At 35.8% G+C, this 18,469-nt stretch overlaps 2 protein-coding genes across 2 annotated transcripts; one reads left to right on the forward strand and one right to left on the reverse strand.

Annotated features, from left to right (window-relative positions):
• Nucleotides 1–6,418: 6,418 nt before the first annotated feature.
• Nucleotides 6,419–12,432, forward strand: LOC149379383 (Noc2p family). The gene is made up of 14 exons (XM_089604214.1): nt 6,419–6,549; nt 6,725–6,851; nt 7,073–7,133; nt 7,249–7,357; nt 7,454–7,502; nt 7,592–7,686; nt 8,308–8,373; nt 8,613–9,140; nt 9,244–9,546; nt 9,643–9,963; nt 10,087–10,293; nt 11,138–11,227; nt 11,342–11,434; nt 11,956–12,432. The coding sequence occupies exons 2-14, from the start codon at nt 6,743–6,745 to the stop codon at nt 12,055–12,057; spliced, it is 2,133 nt and encodes a 710-aa protein (XP_089460340.1). The 5' UTR covers nt 6,419–6,549; nt 6,725–6,742; the 3' UTR covers nt 12,058–12,432.
• Nucleotides 12,433–13,131: 699 nt separating this feature from the next.
• LOC149379384 (uncharacterized) lies at nt 13,132–14,007 on the reverse strand. The gene has a single exon (XM_089603797.1). The coding sequence runs from the start codon at nt 13,921–13,923 to the stop codon at nt 13,354–13,356; it is 570 nt and encodes a 189-aa protein (XP_089459923.1). The 5' UTR covers nt 13,924–14,007; the 3' UTR covers nt 13,132–13,353.
• Nucleotides 14,008–18,469: the final 4,462 nt, after the last annotated feature.

Below are 18,469 nucleotides of genomic sequence, written 5' to 3' on the forward strand. Positions count from 1 at the left end.
TATAAATTGATTTTTTTTTTATTTTTTATTTTTTGGTGTGAACTGGGAAATGGTGTAGATGATCATGAAAAGGAAGGTGATAATCTTCAGCTTCACACGTCGAGATTCTTTTCCAAGAAGGGTTTCGTCAATGCACTCTTTGCCACGGAGACCGTAATACCCTTTTTTTTTCCCTGCATTACTGCATTTGATAACAATGACAGTTTAGCTTTCTAGTTTATACTAAAAATCTCTCATTTGTCGCAGTTTGCTATGGGCCAGCCAAAACTGTCGTCTTCACGGCAGTCAAGAAGCGGGAACGGTGATAGTCATCCTTACATCGGATCAGGTGAGTATATCAAGGCGAGTCAACATTGCCGTGCCTTCTTTCTCCGGCCTAGGGGTGAACCAAGTATATAGTAGAGTCAGCATTGTTTTATTTTATTTAGCGATATAAGCCACATAAACATAAGCGTTTGCGTTTTAGCCGACGTTTTGTATATTTTTCGTAAATAGCAAAAAATATGACGTAGCAAACGTTATTTACACATATTTACTAGAAATTTGCTCTGCGGTTTTTATTCTTTTGATAGCGTAAATAAATTTACGTGGCTATTTACAAAAAAATTAACGAAATGTTGGTTATTTGAAAATCTTTAACGTTTCATATGGCTAGATAGCCACTGGACCATTTTATTTATTTCTTTGCTGTTTTAAGCTTGACCTGAAGTAGGTGAGAGGGTTTCAAAGCTGGAGCAGGAAGTTGCGACCCTTGAGGCAACCGGGGAGGTAACACTATTATTTCTGTAAATATTTACTCATTTTTTTTAGTTAGCTGCTCATTTTCTGTGATGCAAATTGTTTCTTTCGTGTTCATGTACAGGCCAGTATCACAAGATCAAACTCGACATAGCCCAACTCGAGAAGAAAATGATGTCAGATATAACGAGGCCCGAACGAGTTCTCTACTATCTTCAACCCGGCCGTCTGGTATGTGTGCTTTTGCTTTGTTGGCGAATTTTGTTTATGATCCAAAATTGTTTTGTGTGCTCGAACACATGCCGTGGGGTAAGGACAAAATCACATTTTATTTTGCGCAAGGACATGGGATTTTTCGGCTCATGAAAACGCACTCCCTTCTTTTGGAAGTACAAATAAAAAAGGAGAAAGCTTTAGGAAGGCAAAAGCAAAACACCCTTAAGCCTATATCGTCTTCCTTTTCTTTTTGGGTTCTCTGGGCCAGCTGGCAGTATCAGTGTCATCGCATAGAGTTGCACCGGCTCGAGCTCATCTTCGTGCCATACATAGCAGAAAAAAAGGGACCAGTGCTGATAGGTGCGTTAATCACGCGGAAAACTCCTATTTTCCCGACTAAATCCGAGCTTGTTCTCGAGTATTTGTGATGTTTTTTTGTGTGTTTTTGAGAGACTTGTAGGTTTTAGAGGCCAATGAGGTATTAAGGAGGTTAGTAGAGCATCACGTGAAGTAACGGAGCCATTTTGAGAAGATTCGAAGCTTTTCGCCAAGTTAGAGCAAAGAAGAAATACAGCGTCCTCTTGTGAACAATTCTGAGAGTTTGAAGTAAAGATTTTGGATGATCCAATTCCATGATTGGATAGAGCTCTCTCTTATCTTTCCAACGCATATTTATTAGCAAGAATCGGACATCGGAGCTAGGAGTTATGGCCGTTACAAAATCGGTGCGCGCGGCGCGACGCTAGGGGGTCGCGCCGCGAGGTTCCGAAAATCGCCGAAATCGATCTCCGAGCATGAAGCGCGGAACGCGAGATCTTCCGGGATGTCAACCTCGCGGCGCGACCCTCGAACTGCGCGCCGCAAGGTCCGCCGAGACAAAAAAAGAGGAAACGCGGATTTGGAGTCGATCTGAGCCGTTGGATCACTTTTAATTACCCAATCTACTCCGAAAATTAAGAGAAACCCAAGGATTTTAACCTAGGCCTATAAATACACCTCTCAATCTCTTGTTTAGGACTTTTGGCACTTTTTCATTGTTTTTCTTAGTGTTTGAGAGAGATAGAGAGAAAGAGGAGAGCCGTTCTTCATCAATTCGCGCTAATTACAGTTTTCTTCTTCTCTTTTACTCTTGAACTCCCGTATTTTAATTTTCAATTTAGTTTTCAATTATGGTTTATTCTTCTTCCTATTCTTTTATTCTCTTTTTGTTTTCTCGCTACGCCATGAACTAATTCCATTAAGGACTATGGCGTAGCGGGTTTAGGATTCGGTTATGGATATGATTTAATAAATTGAAGTTCAATTTCCATTCTCTACTACTTTGCTTAATTCAAATCCGTTTTTAATGCTTGATCGAGATTAGCTACCTTGTTCATGATTTTATACTTCAACTTGATGCCTGAGAAAGATTAGGTTGTTAGTGTTTTGGTTTGAATTACTATGATGCATGCCTAGGCTAGAGATAGTTAGGTTGCCATAGAATCGCGTGAATGCTCTTGATATGAATGCATGTTTTGTTAGGGATTGAGATCGAGAGAAGATTTTCCTAGCTTTGACATAGGTTGTTAGATGCTCGAGAGAGATTTAGCAAAATTATTCTGTGAGTATGGTTAGCAAAGAGTAGTGAGTTGATTATTGATTGTGCGTCAAATTCGTGTATCCAAACCGTTGAATAAACCCGTGAAGCCTTGGTCCTTAGCCTCTTTTTTTGCTTACAACTTTTATTTGAGTATTTTGTTAATTAATTGTTTTAAAACTTGTCAATAATTTGTGACATCTTTCCATCTCCTCCTTAGTTCAATTCGTGCTAGTTGATTTGTTTGTTAATTAAGCTTGTTCCTCGTGGGATCGACACTCGTACTTAATTCACTATATTACTTGGGCGACACGTGCACTTGCACGCGTAAAAATCGCAACAAGTTTTTGGCGCCTTTGCCGGGGACCAAGTTTTTAATTGCAATTCAATTAACTAGATTTCAATTTGAACATTCTTTTATTTTCTGTGTCTCACCTGTTTTTGCGTTGTCTTTCTCTTTTGAAGGTTGATGCGAAAAGACGGTGATTCGAGTCTCCTTCCGATAGATTCCGAAATCGAGAAAACGTACAAGAGAAATCGAAAGGAAAAGAAGCAAAACATAGACGAGGAAGTCATTGAAGAAGAGATCATGGCCAACGAAGAGAGACCACTCCTCGACTATGTGTACCCACCACTCAAGGGTACCGCCCGGCCATTGTCAACCCGGCCATCGGAGGGAACCAAAGTTTCGAGATCAAGACGGGGACGATCAACATGATCCAGCAAAATCAATTCTCCGGAGCCCCGAATGAAGATCCGAACGAGTACATCTCCAACTTCAACGAGTTGTGCGGAACATTCCAGATCCACAACATCAACGCAGACGCCATCCGACTCCGATTGTTCCCATTCTCTCTCCGTGACCGGGCAAAAGCATGGCTTAACTCGCTTCCCCCCGATTCCATCACCACATGGGAGGGGCTGTGCAATACCTTCCTCGCCAAATTCTTCCCATTCGAGAAGACGGCCCGCCTAAGAAACGCCATTCACAGCTTCGCGCAAATGGACGGCGAGTCCCTCCACGAAGCATGGGCACGCTTCAAGGAGATGCTCCGAAAATGTCTTAACCGCGGGGTCACGTTGCCGGTCTAACTTCAAACGTACTACTACGGACTCCTCAACTCGACGAAAAAATAAAAAACAAAAAAAAAAACAAAAAAACGAAGCGAAAGAGAGAAAAAATAGAACCAGCGGTGAACTTAAGATATGAAGCACATATCGTCGAGTAAAATGTGCGTTTTTTTAATATATTTACATTTATAAGGTGCGTTTGTTTTTGGATTAACATTGTTTAGATATATTTTTTTGTTTTGATTCGTGATTTGGATATTAAGGGTTTCTTGGTTTTTCTGGGTTTTTGAATGCATGCGTAAATGAAAAAAAAAGTTTGTTAATTTGTTGCTCTTGTAAACTGAAAAGGGTGTTCTTGACTATATATTTGTGTTGTTGATTCTTAGTTTTTGGGATTTTCAAATTTTTCTTGATTTTAAGGCTTTATTATCGCGATTCTAGAAATTTGGGTTTTTGGTTTTTGATTGCAAGGGTTAATCACTCCAATATTTGGGTAAATTTGTGTTGTTGGCTTAAGATGACGTATATTTACATATCTAGCTTTTCATATATTTAGAGTTTTTAGTGTTTTTTTGTGATTTTGAAATTTGGGGTTTCTAGGTTTTTGTTTGCAGGATCTTGGTAAATTTACACTGTTGGCCAAGATTTGGTTAATTTACATCGTTGGGAATGTTGGTTATGATGATAAGATATCGTTTTTAAAAAATATTTGTCAATAAGGAACACATTTTTTCGAAACTCGTCATTAGGTTCTGTTAATAGAGTATCTGTAAATATGTATGTGCATGTCAATTTACAACATTTACAACTTGCGTATATGTGTGAAAATGTGGAGTAAATATCTGTTAATTGACTTGTGTACCTGGAACAATTAAGCATATTTTTTAAAAAAATTTACTGTGATTAACGTATATCACTGACACAAGTAGTAAGATGTGAACATGACTCTTCTTCAATGGCGAGAAGATCTTCAGCCTAAAAAGGGCCGAAATTGACAACAACAATTAAACAAATGAGACAGGTACATGCGGTGTTAATAATATGCCATTATCATTTTTATTATTTACAAACTATTTTTTATGCCAAATGAGACATGCATTTTGTTGTCCCACGTGAAAATTGGGTTTTGAAACAATGAATTATAGACTCGAAAAGAAAGCGAAGAAAGACATCGACCTCGAGCCAAGCAGCCAACCTTCTTTTTCATCAGGAGTCGACGATTAAAGACTCTTCTTTATGGTTTTTTTTATCAATCTTGAAAGAATTTAGTTAGTTTTGGCTTTATCAAAACTTATTTACACAATTTGGTTATATATTATGAACCATATGGTGATATGTTGGATTTCAAAATGTGTGGGTGTGTGAAATTAATAATTTTTGCACAATATTGCTGACTACTATAACATGCTGAAATCAATTTATAAGCGTGTATTGACAACCAATTTACAATGTATCTTGACGGGCTATGTGGGCCTGGGGGTTGCGCCGATGTCGAACGGTGTTGGTACCATTAGTGGATCTCAGACAAACGTTAAAATTCTTAGGCCGCCGAACGTCTGCTGCTCGAAGTCTAAGGTTGATCTCTTATCGTTTCGAAGGTTATAGCGGGGGATGTGTACCTTACGGACGACAAGTACTAGTTAGAGTGTGCACATATTAGTCATGCTCTAGAACTAGTTAGATTTGCATCATGCATTCTTATGTGTTTGTTTGCATGTCACATGTTATCATATGGCATTAGTCGCTTTACTTTCTAAGTTAGACTCCCACTTACTGAGTCAATCGACTCATAGTTTTATGACCATTGGTAATGTAGAGAAGGGGAAGACGGCGATGTTAATGACGAAACCGAAGATGAAGACCGGACGCGTATCTCTTGACCTATGGGATAATGAGAACTCACCCGGGATCAACCTCTTCTGTAATAATATCTATATTTTGTTGAACCCCTTCCGTAATCTACGCTCATAAACCAATCTCCTGTAATTATACGCAAACCCATGAGCTGATATGTATATATAAATTATCGTTGCGAGACTCAAAGTCTGAATTGAGACTTATATATTATCGTACTTAAATATGTTTAATATAAGTGTTATTGTTATTATGTTTACTTATTTATGTAACTATTTGATATAATATATTGATATGTTGATGATATGATTTGTGACGCCATCCACCGTCGCGGCTCGTGAGCCGGCGACGAGAGGTCGCGGGTCGTGATCAACCCAAAGATTTACAACTTATGATTTTCAATTGATTTGTCAAACAGTTAATACAACTTATATTTTTAATATTGGTTGCTTAACTTAAATTTGTCGAGTGGTGGTTAGGAATTTAATTTCGAAATGAGCCCGAGATTACCCAAGATTTTCAACTTATACTTTTCAATTGAATTGCTTATTATGTGAGATAAGACCACACAAAAACATATCAGAAACCTATATAACCGATAACCTATCTAATCGATTATAAAAAATTAGTTTTAAGTTATTTAGCCTTTTTTTTAATTGTAGAAGTTACTTATGATAATTCTTTTTTAAAAAAATTATCTCACGAAACAATTGTTGAAAGTTTTCTAGTGAATTTTTTTCTAGTAAATAATCATTTTATTAATGTTTATAAATTTTTAAATAAATATGTTAAGTATTTTGGGCTTATAGTTATTTATTATTAACCATATCATTTATAAGATCAATTCAAAGCTATTTTCGTAATAACATCAATTCAAAGCTATTTTCGTAAACAATCATTGATATTAGTTATTTTTTAAATTTCCCCGTTTTTATTTTTGAAAATATTTTGGGACCAGGCTTGACCTATTTGTTATTTTGGTCTCAGCTTCATATCAGAGAAGCTCTCTGCTCTCCCGCCTCCGATTCCCAGACGTGTCCGAGCATTTCTTCACACAGCCTCTCTCTCTCAGTATCGTCCTCCTCACGCTGCGAGTATGGTTTCTATTCTCTTTGGTTTCCGAAATAACAAAATTAGGGATAATAAGAAAAGTTGAGAGAGCTTAGGAATCAGGAGAGAATGAAACGACCTACTAGTCGGACCTCAGTGCTCTGTTCGCTTCTTTTTTCCTTGGCTTCGAATGATTTTTTTTTTTTTTTGGTTTTCCAGAACTTTATTTGATCAACAATGGGGAAGCTCGGAAAGAACGCGAGGAAGTTCGCGAAGAAGAATCTCCAGTCTGTTTACAAGAGAAACCGAAAATTGAAGTCTATGTTCAAGAAGAGATTTGCTAAGAGTACACTATTGTTCATTTTTCTGTGTCATTTTCATTGTTTAAAATGTATGTTTATATGTTCAGACTCGGTGTTGCACAGAAATGACAGAGATTAGGATTAAGTGATCAAAACTCGATTTGCGTGTTCGTTTACTATACTTTTGGTGATTGTAGAGTTTTTTTTTTTTTTCTTTTCGTTAATTTGGTTTCATTTTGTTGTCATTGTTTGTTAATTTCTTTAGAGAACAGCAGAGGTGATGTTGAAGAGAAAGAGGACGGGAAAGTAGTGCCGACCAATGTAAGGTAGAAAAATTGCTCATTCATGTTCTTACTGTTCATGTATTATTTTCCTGCTTATGTTATGCTTAGATTGGAACAGTTCTTGAATGCTCGTTTCTATTTTGACTTGTTTTCTCAGAAGAAACAAAGGGAACGCACCTTTTGACTTTTCTCTTTCTGGGATATTCACCAATGAAGAAAGCAATGTGGCCGGAGATGATTCAGACAGTGACGGATATCTTCCCGAGGTTTTTGAAGATATAATATATGCTGTATTACTTGATATGGTTCTATATTCCTGTTTGTTATGTCTATTTCGCATTAATGCTGTGAGCACCACGCAGGATTTGAGCTTAGTTGCTGCTGGAAATGAGAGTGAAACGCACGTAGAAGGTGAGGCTATTTTGTTTACTTCTTTTATAAATTCAGGTATAACCCTAGTTGGTTAATGTATCACCCTAAGTCAGAATTTTGTATTGCAGATGTTGCTTGTGCTGGTGATTTATCTCTGGAGAACAGAGAATTACACACAGATCTTGTGAAGATAACAAAGAAGTTGGATAGGCTGAAGGCAAAGGTATCATAGTTATTTTGACGTGTATTATTTTATGCTATATAGTTTCTTGTGTGGAAAGTCAGAGACCATGGGTGCATCGTATTATAAATGTAGATAATAAAAAAAAGAATAGTATGACTATGATGTAGAAACTTTAGCTGCACTTTGGGTGTCAGCTAAACATAGGCAAACAAACTGGAGAGGAATGTTCCGTTTCAATAAAGTGGCTGGAATTCCGGCTAAACCAGATCGAAATTGTAGTTTTCAGAATTAAAAGGAACAGTACTGAGGGAGCTGAAATTTTGTTCCGGCACTGTGCCAGTAACCAGATTATTCTGTTTCGATTGGAACCGGAAGAAAATTCCGGTTCCGGGTCATAAACAAAACACAGAACAGAAATCCGGTGGATGTGACGGGTATGAGCTAATCATACCTGGGAACTTAAATTAAATAGTTAATGATTATGGCATCTTGGCAATTATTTTGTTCAGAAAAGACGTGTGCAAATGACCATGCAATAGCAATATTTTTATTTTGACAATTAATTTTCTTATGTTCGATTCCATTTTAATGGTTTCTTCTATGGCTTGTGCTTTGTGTACTAACCTATTTTTCAATGCCACGTCTTGGTATTAATTTCAGGATAAGAATTTTTGCAAGTTTCTAGAAAGTTATGAGAAGGAGATTAAATCAATCAGAAATGAAGATGTAAGTTGTTTCTTTTGGGTAATTATTCCAGATAAATGATACCTTTAGAGCATCGCTTAGTATTATATATTATTTTATTTTCCTCCGGTTTGGTGACTGTTTCTGTCATATGCATTGAGATTTAGCAACTATACATGCTTAACCTTTATTTGGTTACCAAGAAAGTATGAAGGTGGAGATCTTATACCTTAAAATAATATTCCAAATTGATGATATTTTTTTATTGTGATTTGTAACAGTATTCGGACGACGATGAGATGAGTGTAGATGAAACAGAATTAGTGAAGGAGGATGATAATAGTCACACATTCTTCTGGACTAACTCTGCTTTTGATTCATTTCGTGAACAAGTCGTAGAGCATCAAAATTTGTCTGCCTTAACTAGCCTTTTGAATGGATACCGTATGGCATGCCACTACGGAGCTGAATCTACTGAATTTCATGATGCGGCTGACTCATCTCATAAATTCAAAAGCAGTGAAGCCTATAGCAAGATATTGGTTTTCATGCTTAGCGAGGCTGATAATCTCTTTAGGAAGCTGATTGGTTTATCAGGCTCCAACGCCAGGAAAGAGAAGAGTTCAGAGCTAAAGAGCAACCCAAAATGGACTGCTGTGAAACCAATGATCAAATCCTATTTGAGGAGTACTCTTTTTCTTATGAATCAGGTTACTGAAACTGATATACTGGTCTTCTCTCTGAATCAAGCAAGGGCTTCTATTCCTTTTTTCAACGCATTCCCTTCATTGCTATGCAGGCTTCTGAAGGTACCTGAAGTATTGTCTGACCAAAGATCGCAATGTCTTTCTTTTATGCTATCAACGTCATGTTATTTGGACTACCCCTTAATCTGTGCTTTTTATGTCTCAGACTGCCCTCCAGTTCTGGGCTACAGGTGGAGATAGCGTATCATTTCATGCCTTTGGCATTATACGAGATATAGCAATCCTGTATACTTCCGATTGGTTTGACACCTGTTTTGTTGAAACATACAAGTGCTTCATCGGTCATTGTGAGCTTGTGGAGGATGTTCAATTGAAACACATACAATTTATGCGCAACTCGTTTGCTGAGCTATGTTCTGTAGATGTGCAAACGTCATCTAGAAAAGTGACGGTTTCAATCCAACATCTCAGAAAAATGCTACAACAGGGGCTACAGATAAAGAAAAAGGTTTAGGAATATGATGACTCTTTTGGTGATTTCATGTCGATATTTCATCTGTTATTTCAATTATAAATGGGTTGTATCTTGTATTCTTGTGTGTAGGAAGCACTGATGAATATGTGTAGCTGGCAATATATTAGTTGTATTGATCTCTGGGTCACCTTCATATCCGCTAATATACAAGATTATGAGCTCCAGCCATTGCTTTATATGATCATTCAGATTATAAATGGGATGACACTTTTATTTCATGGACCAAGATATTTACCGTTAAGGGTCAAATGCATTCAGTGGTTAAATCATCTCTCTATCTCCAGCGGGGTTTTTATTCCTGTTGCATCACTAATTTTGGATATTTTGGAGTGCAAAGTTGGCGATGGCGGAAACCAAGGGAAGCCTATCAGCTTTCCGTCTTCTATAAAGGTAAAGGATTAGAGTTTGTTAAGAGTCTGAATTGCGTTCTAATTCTTTCCTGTTGAGTTTAGTCTCAACTATAATGTTATAGTAGCCATATATGTTGACTGGTGCATTGTGATGCTTGTACAGGTGCCCAAAAATTTGTTAAAATCACGGACCTTCCAAGAGCAGTGTATCTTATCTGCTATTGAACTGCTATCAGCACACTTTTCGCAATGGAGCTATCATGTATCTTTCCCTGAGCTAGCGACTATCCCACTAATCTGTCTACGGAAATTTCTTGAGAAAACTAGTGTTGAGAGTTTCAAGCGCGTAGTCAAACGCTTCGTTGATCAGGTACATACTTTTTTTTACTCTATGGTATCTGCCTCATCCATTTATCGGTGTAACAGACATCAAAATTGGTAAGGGTGAAAAGTAGTCGTGTATAATTAGGTGGACATGATGCTATATAATGCACCTGTGAAATTGAGTAAATGGTCATGTCTATATAGATTTTAGAACATAATTAATACATGGAGCATATATAACTATGAATAGAAGCTTGGAAAATAAATCCATTATTGTTTGGTCGTCTTTCTGAACATTACTAAGGTTCTGTTGTGGTACCTCGATTTATGATGACCAAGTATTAGATTTATGTTTACGCCGGTGTATCTGTGTTGGTAGAGATAGTCTTATGAGTTTTGTATTTATGGTCTAGTACTATCACAGGAATTTGAGTTTATTTTATTTATTTTAATTTTTTATGATTTTTCGATGACCCCACAAGACTTTTCTCAGTGTTGCGCATAAAAATACAAGTCCGAAACACCAACATTTGCAAAAAGTTTCATATAAAATTGAAAATCAGCTCCAAACATAAACATTCAACTCATATGATTCAGTACTTAACTACAAATTTTACGAAGTACAATACGATTGTTTTCTGTTTCACGAGCCTTGTGTGACCTCTGGCGATAGTTCGGGAAATTAGTAGAGAGATGGAGTTTTAGAGGAAGGATAAGAGAATGACTAGGTCATTTAAAAACATGAATTCGATAAATATTCTAGAAATAAGGTGGTTAGTCACTGTACTAAACAACTATAAGAATATTCTAGAAATTAGGTGGGCTTAGGGTGTACAGAGGCATGTCCTGATTTCACGAACAGATTCATAAATAGCTTGTCTTCTCTACAGGCAGAACAAAATATCGAGTTTGTGAGGAGAAAAAGAGAGGAGGTGGCATTTTCACCGAAAGATCAATCGTCCGTAGAATTATTTCTTCAGGTTTGCATCCTTTCCATCAAATGGAAAATACAATTTTCTGATCCAACTAATAATGGATTGTTGAATTTTTTTTTAATTTTTTTTTAACTTATCGTTATCATGGTCGGTCTCCAGCTTGAAAAGACCAATAGCCACACTCCGTTCACGCAGTATTACAAAAGCATAATGGAAAAGGCTGTTACTAGAAATGCCATTACCAAGGGAAAGGTGCAAAAAATCTCTCCCTCATTCTCTTTTTCGGATTTTTGTCTAGGTTAAACTCTCTTTTACTATTTTCTCTTTGTTTGTTAAAAGGGTTTTTTTTTTCCCTTATAGAAGATTTCAAATTCTTCATGTTGGCATCCATCTGACACTCTATCAACTCACCAACTTCTCATATGATGCTTTAAACCTAAGAACGTTGTTATTAGTATCTCATGTTACCCTATGGACGTGTCTAATAACATAATTGAGGATGATATGCCTAGTTATATCTATTTTTTTAAACAGTAATGTTTCTTCTCTTTAAACAAAATAGAAAAAAGATCAAAGTAACTCCTCTTATTTGTAGTAACTATGCTCTGGTGACTATAGTGTAATTTTATTTTGGACTTGAAACAATATGGTTACGAGACATTTTTGTGTGTAGAGATCTAAATCTCTTTCACTTCTATTTGCATGAATATAAACTAGAATATGGATCCCTATTATTTATATATTTGAGAATAACAATACAATTATTACTGCAGATTGCTGGAGCAGAAAAACTTGTTGATAAAGTGCAAAAGCTTACAAATGGCGTGGCAAATCCAGATGTCAATGGTGGAGATGGAAGAAAAGATGATTCGTAGCATTGAAACACGGTGAAGAACCGAAAATTTTGGGAGAATGGACCTTTTTTCGTGGTCCCGTGTATAACATTTAGGTCAGCTATATATAGCCTCTTTTCTAGTACGCAACGACCAATTTTGCCATAATTAATATGCGTTTATAGATACTTGAAGTCATTAGAAAGACTGAAGAGCCCCCTACTTTAGGCCAGATCAAGTTAGTAATCAGTGCTTTTCTATTTTTTCAATTAATATTAATGGATTGTAGTTATCGTTGGCGGTTTGATTGTTTGCACAAGGATTGATATACTTGTAACGATTTTGAACTTTTTATTTTACTGAGATATTGATCACACATTTTATTTTACTGAGATATTGATTAATTTTTTAGGATGATTTTAAATACTTCCATCAATTTCTACCGATCAGAATTTGTCGTGACTTTTATATATTTACATCACATAACCATACACCTTGCTTACTTTCTCAATACAAAGAATATAGGAAACGCTGTAGTAAGTGTGTTATGTATTTTATAAGATCGTACATGCTTGTAAATATATTAAAACTATAATATATTATAACTTTTATATATATACATCACATAACCATACACCTTACATACTTTCTCAATATAAAGAATGTAGTAAACGTTGTAGTAAGTGTGTTATGTAATCTTCTTCTTCTTCAAAAAAAAAAAAAGTTTGTCATGTAATCAACTATTTGTAGCAGTGCTGTTTTTCGGTCACGAGTCTGTCGTCAAAGAAAAATCAGTAAAATGCAAGAATACTCTCTGGTTCCTACTTCCTAGGCGTGCGTGGTTAGCCCATATATATATATGTAGCACCTGATTACAGTATGTAATAATTTGATTTTCAATTGTAATAATTAATTTATTTATTTTTCAAATACATAAGCAAGGAACTTGACTCATATGTACTTTAACACTGCGTTATGTACAAAGAAAGTGAAAAAGTTGGGGAAAAAAAATCTACCATCTTAAAAATTTGGACATTTGTATTTGTCTCGACTCTCGAGTCCCTCCCAAATTAAAAAACCGAGATTTTATTTTATTATAAGCATAAATTTTTTTATATAATTATAATCAATTAATTTCTTAATTAGTACACATAATTTTATTTCATTTTGTTCAACTTGTTTGGCAAGAAAGTGTCTAATCCTTCTCTCCCTATAACTTAATTCTACATATCTGAAAATTGTGCAGATAGTTCACTTAAACCCGCCAAGTCAACAAATATGGGCGCGCTTGTATACAACGTGTATCTCTCTCTCGCTCTCTCTCTCTCTCTTCTAGCCTTACCAAGCCAGATTTGCCACGTGTCCACCTCCACAGCCGAGGGCCCACCATAACCACTTGGACGACGTCTTTTCCTTTGTCGTTTCTCGCCGCCGACGGGTCTGCCTCGTCCTCATGTCCCTCAGCTCCATCCTCGCCGGAAATCGGGCCATCCCGAACGCGTAGAAGTACCACTTCGGCTTCATCATCACCACCTGGCACGACACTCTCGACCCGACGACTCGTGACTCGTCGTCGTTTATCGGCTTTTGCTCGCCTGAGTGGTCGCGACCTTTGTGGGGAATCACTTTCCCGCAGAAGACGACGTCGGATTTGTTGTCGGTGTTGTTATTGTTCGGGCTTGCCGACGCGACGGCGTTGAAGAACTCGAACAAGTCTTCGTCGTCGAAGGCCGAGGTTTGGTCTGATTTGGTTGAGAATTCGTCTTCCCATTTGAATGAATCGCTATGTATGGGAAGGTCACAGAAAGACAATGTTTCTTCTTCTTCTTCGTCTACTTCTTCTTCTCTTTGGTGGTGGTTAGTCAACTTGGTTCGATCAAAGTTTTGATCTTCAGTGAACATTTTCATGGAGGAGCTAATTGAGAGCGAAAATATCTGTCTGTGGTCTTATTATTATGTTGGGTCATTTGATGGGAAAGATAAGTAATAAAGAAGTATATATATATTTATATATATATATATATATATATATATATATATACGTGTCTGTGTGAATATTTTGGTACAATGCTTCTAGATGGATGGTCAGTTTTTTATGTTGACTTTAAAAAATTGAGAGAAGAGAAAAAGGTTCATATTAGACTGGGCTAATATTATAAAATGATTTCAGGCTCTACGTGTACTACATATATTTTTATTTTTATTTATATTTCAACTTTCAATTTCTAGAAGAACAGGTAGGGCATGGAAGAGCGAAAGGTTGAAATGCCTTTGAATATGAAAAGCAATATTTGACTAATACATATAAGTTAGTTTAGACTGTATTGTTTGTGGGGTTCAAGTGTTGCATCATGGGATAAAAAGTAGAGAAAACAAAAGCATATAACGAAGAAAAGCTGGAGAACACTTTCGCGTTATGACAACTTAAGATAGAAAAAAGACTGCATCTAGAACAAAGACGATTTCTAGGTGAATTCTCTAAGATTTTTCTTTTTTTAATCTTAGCATTTTTTTTTCTTCGACCAAAAAAAAAAAAAAAAGACGTGGGCATAGGACAATTGCCTGACGGATTTCGTTGAAAATGAACGGGAAGTTGAGAAAGGCAAAACTATACTCTGTATTAATTGTTTTTATTAAAAATAAAATAAAAAGAAAGACAAAAATAGTCTTCTTGTTATATCAACTCTCATTTTTAGGTCTTACATTTTTCTCTCTAGGAAACGTTAAGTTTTGGAATTGTGTTAAAGATCTTCAAGACGCGTTGGAGTATATATATACATAAATTTTGGTTTTTCTTTAACAATTTTATAATTTTTTGGTGTAATTTTCATGAATTTGTAGTTGGGTTTTCAAGAAAAGGCAATTTTTTTTCGTAAAAAAATCACCATATTTTTCAAGTTTGATCTAAAATTTTCTAACTTTGAATTATATGAAATTTTGTGTCAATTTTTTAAAAAAAATTAGCATTTCAAACCAAAACTTTTAACTTGTGAGGCAGTGTTTCTAGCTCAATTTCGAGAACAAACACATTGCATTTAAGTAATCTTGTTCATGAACTCTATATCTATGAGAACTCATAACCCAAAACGACTAAGTCATTTCCCTAAAGCTCCGTTTGGAACCCGGAAAATAAGAGGGAAAAGAAAATGGAAATCTCTCATATTTTACTTTTAAGTTGTTTGGATTGATCAGGAAAATAGGGTGGAAAAAAATATGATGGAAAATGTGAGGGAAATAACTTTTCATTTTCCTTTTTTTAATCAAATAAAAATGAGAATCTCTCCAAATTTGTCTATGAAATGATCACATTTGTGTGTCTCGTCTAGAACCGAGCCAGAAAAGCTCAATAAGGGGGCTTATTTGAACAAATTATTTAGAGGGGCTGATTAAAAAAAGTCATGGTAAAAATGAATTTTTTTAAAACAAAAATGAGTCAAAAGTGTAAATTTTTAGGGTAAAAAATGTAAAACTTTTTAAAAATGGGCAAAAAAAATGTAAATAAAAATATTTGATGGGGGCTAATTAAAAAAATTTATTTTTTAAAAAAATGGTCAAAAGTGTAAATTTTTTAGGGTAAAAATGTAAAATTTTTTAAAAATGGGTAATAAAAAAATTTAGGGGGCTAATTAAAAAAAATTCATGGTAAAAATGAAATTTTTTTTTAAAAAATGAGTCAAAAGTGTAAATTTTTTAGGGTAAAAAATGTAAAACTTTTTAAAAATGGGTAAAAAATGTAAATAAAATTTTTTTGAGGGTGGGTTGGAACCCACCCTCGACTTGAGTTAGCTCCGTCCCACGTCTCATCGCAATTAAAATTTTGACTTTTTCTATTATTTTCTCTCATATTTTTCATGACTTCTAAACACAATTAAAATTTTGACTTTTTCTATTATTTTCTCTCATATTTTCATTTTTTCTATTATTTTCACTTTTTCTCTTATTTTCCGAGTTTCAAACGGAGCCTAAAAACCTAATAAAATATTCTTAATTTAGAAACTTTATCATTGACTCGTCAAGTGAGGATGGATATTCGTAAGGGATTATATCATATTTCAGGATTTAGGTAAGCATAATTATGTTAAGACTTTAAGAGTTAATATGATTTTGGCTTTAAGTCATAGAAAGTGCATTAGTCATATCCAATATCTTTATAAGAAATCTAGGAAGATCTATAAAGTCTTGAACTATCTATGTTTCATAAACAATCATCTACTAGAATCAATACTCTATTTGTTCTTCAAGCTGGCTTCTCGGATGGCACGCAAACGGGAGGACGGCATCCCGAGGCACGCGTCAGCCTCACGGAAGTTCCGTGTACCGCGTGAATTGGAGACAGAAATTTTCGTTCCGACACGTGGCGGAAATGGCAGGGAGGTGTCGGAAGGAAATGGCAGGCAGTATTACCGTTGGACACAAATGAGACTGAGTATATTTGTTATCTGCGTGTGTGTGTGTGTATGTTGCTGTATAACGTTAATGTAAACGTTTTTTTTTATTTTTTTTTAAATCTCAACCGTTAGATGAACAAATATTAAGATCTGGACGGCTGAAAAAATTTGTCCGTTAATTGACCGTTGGCCCTCCGATTTTACACCATTCTTTAAATTTTAACCCACTTTTTATTTCTCCTATAAATACATCTGAATTCTACAATTTTAATCACAACTCAATCTCTAAAACTCTCAAAATCTCTCAAATTCTCTCATATTCTCCACATACAAAGTTTATAAGTTTATATTCTAAATTTATTTATTTAATTAAGTTTAAAAATAATTAGTATATACTTAAGTTTTTATTTTACTTAATATTATATAGTTAAGTTTTTTGTTTACTTAATATTATATACTTAAGTATTATAATTTTGTTTATACAACTAAGTTTAAAAATAATTAGTATATACTATATACTTAAGTTTTTATTTGACTTAATATTATATACTTAAATTTTGTTTACTTAATATTATATACTTAAGTATTATAATTTTATTTATATAACTAAGTTTATAAAATATTTATTATATACTTACGTTAGTTAGTATTATAATTTTTTAGATAATTAAGTTTATAAAATTAATATTATATACTTAAGTTAATATTATAATGTCTGGAGAGTCGACATCTCACCGAGGTTCTCGTCGAGGTTCACGTGAATCGCGCCGAAGTTCTAGTCGCACTGTCACGCCGTCGCAATCACAACAACAACACGACGAAGTTGAACAACCCTCTCCACCTCAACAATTTTCACAAAATTGGGTAAACTTTACTGAAAATCCCAATTACATCGAATCTCACCGACCACAATGGCATCCACCTAACGTCCCTCTAGAATTAGCCCGATTCGCCCCGATCTCCCCTTATCAACCTGAATATCTACCACAATTTCTTTCACAACAACCTCCACCTCCTCCCCGTCCAATTCACGAACAATATGGTACACAATATCATCCTCATCGCGCCCAACCTTCTAGCTCCCATCAAAATCCACACGAAGACCCTTACATGGTGTACCGAGAACAACTCCGTAGATTTGAAGAACAACAACAAGAGGAACCTCAACACGAGCCATCACCTCCTCCACCTCCACCACCTCAACACGAGCCATCACCTCCACCACCTCCACCACCTCAACACGTGCCATCACCTACACCACCTCAACACGAGCCATCACCTCCACCACCTCAACCCGAGTCACCTGAAGACTAAGCTCCCGAAGCACAACAACTTCCACAAGAGAAGAAGAAAAGAAAATCCCGTTCTGAAATGTGGAAATACTTCATCGAGTTCACTGACAACGAAGGAAAGAAGGGAATATGCAACAAATGTGGGAAGCACGTCAAAGCCGACTCTGCATCTCATGGTACTTCATCGTTGCGCCACCACTACAGGGTTTGCGTCTTGAAGGGATCTACATCCATGGTAAGTACCCACGATCCCGTAGAGTTTAGAAAAGAACTAGTAAAGTACATAGTTTCTACCGACCAATCATTTTCTCATGTAGAAAGCGCGGGCTTTGGTAGATTTGTGCATTACTTAGTTCCTGGTATAAACATTATTTCAAGAAAAACTCTTAGAAGTGATATTATGCGAAATTTTTTGGAAGATAAAGACACACTTAGAGCATGCTTCATGTCTGCTAGGTTTAACGTGGCCCTCACTTCTGACATATGGTCTGGAAATGCCAAAATGGACTACATGTCCGTTGTAGATCATAACATAGACCAGTCTTGGAATCTCAACAAGAGGATCGTAGCGTTTAAGAGAATAGAGGGTAGTCATACCTCTGATGCCATACTAGCAATCCTCCTAGACGTTATAGAAGAGTGGAATTTTCAGGATAGAATAATTTCAATAACCCTAGATAACGGCACAAACAATGACGTCATGGTGAGAGCGTTACGTCTTAAGATCCCCAATCAAGAGTGTCTTTTACACCAAAGGTGTGCAACCCACATCAT

This window comes from Urtica dioica, chromosome 12 (assembly GCF_054948205.1).
Source record: "Urtica dioica subsp. dioica isolate 48M chromosome 12, U.dioica_male_clone48M_v1_H2, whole genome shotgun sequence".
Lineage (NCBI taxonomy): Eukaryota > Viridiplantae > Streptophyta > Magnoliopsida > Rosales > Urticaceae > Urtica > Urtica dioica.